The 10229-nt window shown below is 43.4% G+C and overlaps 2 protein-coding genes and 1 pseudogene across 3 annotated transcripts; 1 reads left to right on the top strand and 2 right to left on the bottom strand.

Annotated features, from left to right (window-relative positions):
* Window positions 1–191: 191 nt before the first annotated feature.
* On the bottom strand, window positions 192–1426 carry LOC127924341 (DNA-(apurinic or apyrimidinic site) endonuclease-like; annotated as a pseudogene).
* A 2884-nt stretch (window positions 1427–4310) lies between these two features.
* On the bottom strand, window positions 4311–5992 carry LOC127924345 (DNA-(apurinic or apyrimidinic site) endonuclease-like). Its single transcript, XM_052508950.1, has 4 exons — window positions 5850–5992; window positions 5307–5444; window positions 5004–5170; window positions 4311–4518 (listed from the first exon to the last, which is right to left on the bottom strand). The coding sequence occupies exons 2-4, from the start codon at window positions 5368–5370 to the stop codon at window positions 4318–4320; spliced, it is 432 nt and encodes a 143-aa protein (XP_052364910.1). The 5' UTR covers window positions 5371–5444; window positions 5850–5992; the 3' UTR covers window positions 4311–4317.
* Window positions 5993–6060: 68 nt separating this feature from the next.
* On the top strand, window positions 6061–9996 carry LOC118374001 (tRNA N6-adenosine threonylcarbamoyltransferase). Of its 2 annotated transcripts, none has more exons than XM_052508948.1 (12): window positions 6061–6199; window positions 6687–6806; window positions 6913–7032; window positions 7133–7308; window positions 7460–7555; window positions 7831–7880; window positions 7975–8053; window positions 8222–8287; window positions 8467–8557; window positions 8718–8793; window positions 8983–9081; window positions 9392–9996. In XM_052508948.1, exons 2-12 carry the CDS (start codon window positions 6692–6694, stop codon window positions 9429–9431), a joined length of 1008 nt encoding a protein of 335 aa, XP_052364908.1. In that variant the 5' UTR covers window positions 6061–6199; window positions 6687–6691; the 3' UTR covers window positions 9432–9996. The 2 variants fall into 2 exon arrangements, with proteins under 2 accessions (XP_052364908.1, XP_052364907.1); XM_052508947.1 differs by having other exon boundaries at window positions 9339–9996.
* The last annotated feature ends 233 nt before the right edge of the window (window positions 9997–10229 follow it).

Genomic DNA, 10229 nt, shown 5'->3' with positions numbered 1-10229 from the left:
CCATCTATAAACTCAAGCTATGGTTTGGGATTTTTTTTTTTTTTACAAAACAGGCATGTCTTAGAAACTTTGCTCTGTGGGACATTGGCAGTAAAGGGTGAGATACCACTGACATTGGCAATAAGTAATACCACTGACATTGGGGTGAGATACCACTGACATTGGCACCACTGTTTATTGGCAACGGGGTGAGATACCACTGACATTGGCAATAAGGGTGAGATACCACTGACATTGGCAGTACGGGGTGAGATACCACTGACATTGGTCTCATATCAGCTCTGCAGAGGTTGAACCATTTGACAATCTTAATACTGGCCATCAATCCGGGTCTGAATGTTTGCATGCTAATAAATCTGTACCGTGATTAATTTATCAATATTCACTCAATGGTAATGACTTCATTACCATTATATATAATATTAATTAACAAAATAGGACTCACATTCCCTTCAAAGGAGCAATGTTTCAATGACAGACTAGCAGTTATTTAGCACCAACATCAGTTTCACATGTTTAAAGAACACAGTGCCTCAGAGGACTTGCAGGGATTATGCAGTTTGTTACCAGATGTCACAGAGTGCACTGTGTGGGTGGGAAAGTAAAGCACAGTGTTGAATAGTCACTTCAAATGGGTGACAGGACAATTGTGACTACGGTAGTTTATACAATTTAAGATTTGAGGTTCAAGTAAACTCATTTGAGAATCCCAGTTTCAGTAGAAACGTGTTTCCAGGTTCTGATGTTTCACTCATGTTGAGTGCACACCGGCATACAGATTAGTTTCAGTAGTTGGGAATGACATGACTTCATCTGAGGTCCGCCACCTAGGTCACATTTAACATGAGAAAACAATGCATGGCCACACTGCCAAAACTAGTGAACTGGGAAACAATTGATCCAGCACTTTGGCCAGACTGATCTACACAACCATGTGTAGAGTGATGGGGCAGTGGTCACTGCCCATAGCTTGGTTGCGGATCTTGCTATCACAAAGACCTGGCAGTAGAGCAGAGGACAGCACAAAGTAGTCCAGACGCCAGCCTACGTTCTTAGAGCGAGAGTTCATCATGTAGGTCCAGAAGGTGTACGCGTTGGCCTGCTCGGGGAACAGCTCAGAGGAAGCTGTCGGTGAAGCCTGCAGCCAGCAGCTGATTGAAGCCCTCACGCTCCTCTGCTGTGAGCCTGCGTTTTTTATTGCCTTTGGAGTTCTTCAGGTCACATCTCCTCATGGGCCACGTTCAGATCGCCACACAGCACCAGGGGCTTCCGCTTGTCCAGGTCGCTGGTAGGCCTTTCTCCACGTCCCAAATCTTCTATAGTCCAGGCGCACCAGGCCTCGGCCAGAGTTGGGCACGTTCCAGGCTGACCAGGAAGAAGGTGGGGAACTCAGCAGTGATAACACGGTCCTCCTATCATGCTCCATTCACCTGCAGACAGATTGGGGATAGGCAGGTTAACTAGGCACCTGGTGAGAACAGTCAATAGGTAAAGATAAGACACTCACAGCCAACTAGAGTATTTTTTTATTTTTTTATTTCAATTTAACCAGGTAGGCTAGTTGAGAACAAGTTCTCATTTTCAACTGCGACCTGGCCAAGATAAAGCATAGCAGTGTGAACAGACAACACAGAGTTACACATGGAGTAAACAATTAGCAAGTCAAATAACACAGTAGAAAAATGGGCAGTCTATATACAATGTGTGAGGAGTGTAAAATATAAATACTGAATAACAATATAAATGATCAATGGGCATGTACAGGTAGAGATATTGGTGTTACAGTTCAAAAGAGCAGAAAATTCAATAAATAAAAACAGTATAAAAATCAGTATGGAATGAGGTCAGGTGAAAAAAGGGTGAGCTATTTACCTGGGACTATGTACAGCTGCAGCGACCACCACTTTAGCTGCTCGGATAGCTTTATGTTTGAAGTTGGAGAGATAAAAGTCTCCATTTCATTAGCTGTCTGGGTCACAGGCAGCAGAGTACTGAATGTGGAGGTCCGGCCAAATGAGGTGTTGGCTTTAGGGCGTCAGGATGATCAGTGAGATCACCTCTGCTGGATTCCTGCGCAGAAGGATGGGTGTGCCATCACCAGTGAAAAACTGAGATTTTAAGTGGGAGCCTTTACCCATCAGGACTTGTAGATGACCTGTGGCACAGTGGTCTAAGGCAATGCATCTCAGTGAGGGCCAGCCGATTAGAGCATACAAGTCGCAGTGGTGGGTGGTAGCGTCTTCTGGTGACAAAACGGATGGCACTGTAAAGTAGACTGCATCCAGTTTGCCTGGTAAAATAGATCATGTGTTTAAGCCATTTTGTAGATGACATATGTCCCACCTGGATCAGGTAGGATGTATTTTTTGGAAAGGTAAGCTTGGCAGCATGAGTGAAGGATTTTTGTGCATTAAAAGCCGAGGATTTGATTTTTGATTGGAGATGTTTGATGTGAGTCTGGGAGTTTGCAGTTCAGCAGATGATTACTACATTTATAGATTTGTTCACATATTCAAGGTTGGAACCATCCAGGGTGGTCATATGCTAGTCGGGCATGCGGGTGCAGGCAGCATTCGGTTTTGAATTTGGTTTTCCTCAGCTGAAAGAGCATTGTTGGCCACGGAAGACAGCTGCTTCTATGGCATGAAGCTCGTGACAACTTTGGCCTGGATTTAATCTGATAGCACAGTGTCAATTAATCCCGGACAAAATGTTTTGAATTGATTATCACAATGTAGAGGTGGATAAAAGGTGAATGCCCGTCTGCAAGAGCAACATTTTATTGTATATACATTGAATTTTCAGAGTTGTAGCTCAAATGAGTTTACCCCCATAGAGACTTTCAGATGACCGGACAGCATGCCCTCTGTCTTTGACACACTGAAAACTCAGTTTAAAAGTAATAAAATGGAAACCAGGCAAGGCAGTCATCCGAAAACTAAACTTTAAGTAGATGAATTTGGTGATTTTAGAGTCTATAAACTCCGATGGCATGTTATGATATCATTTATAAACTCAAATGGTTTGGGATTTTTTTTTTTACAAAACAGGACCTTGAGTGGGCTGAGGTGCACCACTGACCGGCAATAAGGGGTGAAACCAGATTGCACAGCGGAGAAGGTACCACTGACATTGGTCTCATGACCTGCTTGCAGACTTGAACCATTTGAGGCAGGGCAGGATGGATATTTGGTCTAATAGCAGTTTGGGTCCAGGGTTCTAATTTGAAGAGGGGGATGACTCAATGGCAGCTTTCTTCATTCCATTATATCTCAGACGATAATGAAAGAATAGGACTCACAGGCCCTGGTAAAGGGCAATGTTTCAATGACAATGGCTAGCAGATAGTTTAGAAATAGCAGGTCCAGATTGTCAAGCCACAGCTGCCTTGAGGGTTGCAGGTTTTGCAGCTTGTTCCAGAACACTGCTATCTGGTCTGGGTAAAGGAGAACCACAGTGTTGGGTGAGGAACTTCAAATGGGTGACAGGACTGTTGGACCGAGGTTGGAGTAGCCAGGCGGAAGGCATGGCCAGCCGTTGAAAGTGCTTATTGAAGTTTTCGATAATCATGGATTTATCGGTGGAGACCGTGTTTCCTAGCCCAGTTTCAGTGGGCAGCTGGGAGGAGGTGCTCTGATGTTTCACCATAGTTGACTTCACAGTGTCCCAGAACTTTCAGAGTTGGAGCTACAGGATGCACTTCATGCCTGAAGAAGCTGGCCTTAGCTTTCCTGAACTGACTGCAATGCATGGTTCCACACTTCCCTGAACAGTGCATATCACTGGGGCTATTGATGCTATTGCAGTCCGCTACACAGGATGTTTTTGTGCTGGTCGAGGGCAGTGGTCACTGCCCAAGGGCTGTATCTGTTCTTGGTTCTGCATTTTTTGAACAGAGCATGCTTATCTAAAATGGTGAGGAAGCCTACGTTTTAAAGAATGACCAGGCATCCTCAACTGAGGGATGAGGTTGTCCTTCCAGGATACACTCGGGCCAGGTCGATTAGAAAGGCCTGCTCCAGAAGTGTTTTAGGGAGCGTTTGACAGTGATGAGGGGTGGTCGATCTTCACTGCGGCCCGTTCGGATACAGGCGATGAGGCAGTGATCGCTGAGATCCTGGTTGAAGACAGCGGAGGTATATTTGAGGGCCAGTCTGGTCAGGATACTCTATGAGGGTGCCCTCGGCCAGAGTTAGGGCTGGTGGGTTCCTTGAATGATTTGAGTGAGATTGAGGGCATCTAGCCCTTTATCATGCTTCTTTACCTGCAGACAAATTGGGGATGTCCCAGTTTAGGTCACCTAACAGGATCAGCCATTCACTCACCTATGCCATAGGTAACTTTGAGGGGCTCAGTCTTGCACAGCATAGCTACCCCGCTATAGCCCTCCTTCTCATCGGAGCCAGCCCAGTACTTGTGGGGGAACTCGGGCATGGAGGTGATTTCATCAGGAAGGGACTTCTCAGCGCACTTCGTCTCCTGCAGGCACAGCACATCTGGGGCCTCGTCACGCACCCACTGGGCAAGAGAGAGGGAAAATAACCAATCAGCTCCTTCACATTGCACTGCCATTTATCAGTGTTTAAAAGGTGCAGCCACTGTGCAGATGAATGAACCAGACATTAGTATTTAACAGAAGTTCACAGACACTCAACGTTTAAATCTCATGCATTGCATAACTGTAGTGTGTGGACTTATTTCACATGTGTAGTTAACAATTCTATGCACTATATCTCAACTAACCGGTGCCTCTGCACATCGACTCTGTACCAGTACCCCTATAGTCTCGCTATTGTTGTTTTACTGCTGCTCTTTAACTACTTGTTATTTTTATTATTCTTATACTTTTAAAACTGCATTGTTGGTAAGGGGCTTGTAAGTAAGCATTTCACTGTAAGGTCTACACCTGTGATATTCGGCGCACGTGACAAATACAATTTGATTTGATTTATAGCTCAATGCCAAGTCGTAATGCAGCTTTGGACTGTGGTTCCCAAACTCACATCAAGGCCCTTCTTCTTGACCCAAGCTCTGAGCCCATCCACATTCCAGGAGGTGATCTTCATGTTAGCAGCACGACCATCTTTGCTGTTCATCTTATCAGGAGGGTCACTGTACAGAATGGGGGCCTCTGGTTCCTTGACCTTCTTTCCTTTCTTGGCAGCGGGAGCTGTAAGGTGACAAGAGAAAACAGGAGGGGTATTGAGACTGGTGTAACAGTATTTTTTTTGTATTCTGTTCTGCTTCAGACATAATGTAAGTGTAAGATACATATCGCAAAAAACAGGACACATCAATTGTCTCACCTGTGCCGTTGTCATGGTCACCATCTCCAGCCTCCTGCTCATTTTTCTTCGCTCTTTTCGACATACTTTCACTCGTTCTTATCCCACACACGCCCCGAAGACACACAACACGCACACACGAGTACACACGCGTCGCCGCTGGGAAAAGAAAAACAGATGATCAAGTCATTAGCTTCATTTATAGCAGCCACTTTAGCAAATACAATAGCGACGCTTAGCTCATCAGCTACTGCCACAATAGCTACTAGTTTGTACGCCAGATATGTGATAAAGATGTTTACATTACAGTATCACATATCCATTTAACAATTCTGTAACTACTGCAAAAACAGGCGAATCTTTGATAATAAGCGAGTTAGCTAGGACATATACATAACTTTATGTGCGGCCTATGGCTCAATCCATGTCGAATGAAGATCGAGTCTGAATAAATGGGCAAAATGTGAACGAGCAATCTGGCAGAAAATGAATGCAACTACTGCTGCTACTACTACTTCTTTGCAAACTAAGAATTGAACTAGAGAGAACCCAAAGTATTCTTACTTTGCGTTTTCACAACAAAGGATTCAACCGTGTCACAGTCACTCCTCCAAAACAAAGCAGTGGGGTTTGAGGAACATGGTCACACACGCGCATGTGGTGTAGGCTGCCCAACATTATGCCTGATGTGATTTTACCCTGAATCCGTGAACGCACCAGGTATCAGCTTTTTATGCATGTTATGTATTTGTTTACGTCAAACATTAAATGTCTACAATTAGCTTCCAATTGTTTTGGTTAATACAATACATTGAAAGATACAATTCTGTAAGGAAATCAGCAAACGACCCCTTGTTATGGGTCCTCACTGCCTAGAGTACTGTCTGAAACCCGAAATACTCAGCAACTGGAAGGTTCGTATTCAACTTTTTGCTTTCTCATCTGAAATTATGTTTTTCATTTAAAACACGTGAAATTGGCTCTTAATGTGCCTTCGTTTTTGGCATTTGAACTGAATAATTGATTGTATATCTAGATCGCCACCTGGTGTGCAACCCGAGTGTTAGCTAACTAATCATGCTTCTAATAGTTTTAACCAAACATGACACTGTTTTTGGTATCTATATTCTAGTGCTTATGTTCTACTTTTCGTATTGCTTTTGAAGAATAAATAAAAGAACACTTGTACTTTTTAGTCGTTGACATTGCACTGTTTATTCTTGTATGAACTGATGTATGCAACTGTTTCTGGTATTTGTAGCAATGCCATCGCACTCTGAACATATTTTTTTCAGATGCACACAAGACCAATAGCTATGACATTCTTTCAATGTGCTCAAGTTTTTATTTTATTCAAAAAAATAATTCATTATAATTCTCCATCTCCCTCAAACTCTCTAGCTGACATGACTGTAGTGATTGGATTTGAGGGTAGTGCCAACAAGATTGGTGTGGGCATTGTGAGGGATGGGGAAGTACTCTCAAACCCCAGACGCACCTACATTACACCCCCTGGTCAAGGCAAGTTGGTTGAATTCAAAGTAGACTCAAATGACAACTGAAGGCTTGCGTTTGTCCTAATGCTCATGTGTGTAGTTGCAGTAACAGACTTAACTCTCCATCCCAGGGTTCCTGCCTAGTGAGACAGCCAGACATCACCGCAGTGTCATCCTAACAGTTCTGAAGGAGGCGCTGGAGGAGGCAGGGCTGAAGCCTGCTGACGTTGACTGCGTGGCATACACAAAGGGTCAGGAACTCCTATGTCACTGATTCCTATAAAGCTGAAGTGGCCTTTCCTGACCTGTAGTACCATTCAGTTTTCACCAACATGATATTATTTACCCCAGGACCAGGGATGGGTGCCCCCTTGGTGACAGTGGCTCTGGTGGCGCGCACAGTGGCCCAGCTGTGGGGGAAGCCTCTCCTGGGTGTCAACCACTGTATTGGCCACATTGAGATGGGCCGCCTCATCACTCAAGCCAATAACCCCACTGTGCTCTATGTCAGTGGAGGTAACACACAGGTCAGTCACCCATACATATATACTAAGACAGACTTGGGATGTCCCGCACAACTTGAGAGTTCTTAGGGTTTTCCCTTAGTTAGCACTCATACCTGTCTCAACTGAGGTTTCTGGGTTTAGTTGTGCTCTAATGTAATGTTTCCTCATGAAGGTGATTGCATACTCTGAGCGGCGCTACAGGATATTTGGTGAGACCATCGACATTGCAGTGGGCAACTGCCTGGACAGGTTTGCCAGGGTGATAAAGGTGAGTTCTGCATGGCTCTTCAGGGGACTAAACTGAAACAAACCTGATTAAGTAATGCTCCTATAAAGGCTACATGCTGAAACATGTAGTCCACTTCCATCTTCTTACAAGAGTTGCTGAATATCATTTTCAATTTGCTCCTCTTTTCATGCATCTTGTTTTTAAAGCGAGATAGCAACATCCTTTTTCTCCTCTTTAAGATTTATTGTGGACTCGGACTATACCTTGAATAAATTGTTTTACCATTCTCATGAATCAAAATGGTTTGTACTCAGATTTCCAATGATCCCAGCCCTGGGTACAACATTGAGCAGATGGCCAAGAAGTGAGTACATGTGTTTTCTTTGGAATTGCAGTCGGCCAGTAGATGTTTTCATATGTGTATATTTCCACCATTGATTTCCTGTTTGTTTTGTCAGAGGTACACAGTATGTGGAGCTTCCATACACGGTGAAGGGGATGGACGTGTCATTCTCTGGGATTCTATCCTATATCGAGGTAAGATGCAGAGCCTTTAAGTGGGAATTAAGTTCTGCATTGAGTTGCATTGCATTGGGTTGCATAGCATTGTCCGGGAGAGACAGGGTTTTTGTGATAGTTAGATGGACAATGGTTATAATAAGGGAGGCATGTTTGATGTGTTCATATTTGTCCCTTTTCTTTCAGGAAGCAGCTGGGAAGATGTTGAAATGTAATCAGTGTACAGCAGAAGACCTGTGCTTCTCCCTACAGGTCAGAACAAAAGCAATAAACTGCCCCAGTGCATTGTTGTCAGCCTGTTTCCTGCATCGGCACGGCAACACCCTTCCCTTTCAGAATGATGGCAGCTACATGGTGGCATCACTCACAGTCTGAGAGGTGTCAGAGCACACCACTGTGTAATGATCCTTCACTACTTGTGTGTCCTGTAGGAGACCCTGTTTTCCATGCTGGTGGAGATCACAGAGAGGGCCATGGCTCACTGCAGCTCCCAGGAAGTGCTCATCGTTGGAGGCGTTGGCTGTAAGTCAATTGTACTTCATTGTGGGGGTTGTGGGCTTTCCAATGTAATTCATTAAAACACATAAGATGTAATATTATGTAAATCTGTCTGATCTCATTATGGACAGGCACAACTCAAACACAACCCTTCAGGAATGCTGATGACGGTTTTGCTCTGTAGGTAATCTGCGTCTGCAGGAGATGATGGGAGTCATGTGCAAGGAGAGGGGTGCAAAGCTCTTTGCTACAGATGAGAGGTAAGGTTCTACATACTATGTTTTCAATACAAGGGATCTGACAAGTGTATCTAAGACACTCAATGCTTACCTTTATTATTTATGAACTAATACAAGTAAAATGGCTTATGTTGATGCTAATTTCACAATGTACTTTAACTTTGTACATCCTGTTATTAAAATGTGATATTCTGTTTCGTTGTGTCACAGCTTTTGTATCGATAATGGAGCAATGATTGCACAGGCTGGCTGGGAGATGTTCCGATCCGGTCAGACAACTGAGCTGTCAGACTCATGGATCACTCAAAGGTAATTCCACTATACCTGCAACTCAAATGATTCCCTTTCATTGTATTCTATTGTACAGTACAGTGATTCCCTTTGATCATATTCTATTATACAGTACAATGATTTATCATATTTATATTGTACAGTACAATGATTCCCTTTCATTCTATTGTACAGTGATTACTTTTACATAAACATTTTAGCTAAAATGTTACAGGAAGTTCTTCGTCTATTTTACAAAAGTGTAGAGATGTTAACTGGATATTTTTTGACAACAGGTCGACCATATTGTGCTGTCATCCAGTGACAAGAGAAACATTGTTGTTGGCAGGTACAGAACAGATGAAGTGGAGGTGACCTGGAGAGATTGACAGCTCACTACCCAACAGGCTGCAACTTGCACCAACCTTCCCTTTACCTGGATTGTATGTGTTGTGTCATGATGGGAAAGAATGTAGAAATATTCTATGCCTCACTTCTATCGTTCTGAACTCCTCAACACAAGTTTTTAGCCACACTCATTAGTATTTTAGGCCTAGATTAAATCCGGACTGCAGAAAATCTGCGCTATAGTGCGATTGAAATGTAAAGGCAATGTTCCCGCATTTGGAGAAAACACCTTTATCTTTTGATCTTTTTTGGCTTTCTCTAGCGCTGGATTCAATCTGTATCGCAGAAGATCCGCATTAAAATAAGTCATTTCTGATTGAGCCAAGATATGCAGCGTTTACCGTAAATGAAGTCTCCGAACGCGGGAACTATGCCTTTAAATGTCAATATAATGCAGCTCTTCCGCGATACGGATTTAATCCAGCCCCTAGTCCACAATATAGCCGCGTTTATACCTGGTGTTAACGTGTCCTTATCTTGTCAACATTCTGATTGTGCAAATATATTTTTTAACAAGTGTATACGATTAAAAGAAGTACCTCCGGAGATAGTCAGTGATGCGTTGCTAGATTTTACAACTAAACAGATCTGGATTATCAAACCATTTAAATAATTCCTTCTAAAATCATTGACAGGTGGCAATATTGGCTTAACATTAAATAAAAATTTGCTTTACACTGAAAGCTGAAATGTACCTTTTGAGGATGGGGATCAGCAAGATTAGAACCTGTGATCTTATGGTCCCTAGCCCAGTGCATTGCACCAGCAGAGGTGAGGGC

This window comes from Oncorhynchus keta, unplaced genomic scaffold (genome assembly GCF_023373465.1).
Source record: "Oncorhynchus keta strain PuntledgeMale-10-30-2019 unplaced genomic scaffold, Oket_V2 Un_contig_3968_pilon_pilon, whole genome shotgun sequence".
NCBI classification, from domain to species: Eukaryota; Metazoa; Chordata; class Actinopteri; order Salmoniformes; family Salmonidae; genus Oncorhynchus; species Oncorhynchus keta.
Note: the sequence above shows the minus strand (reverse complement) of the source record. Positions and strands in the feature narration are given on the sequence as shown.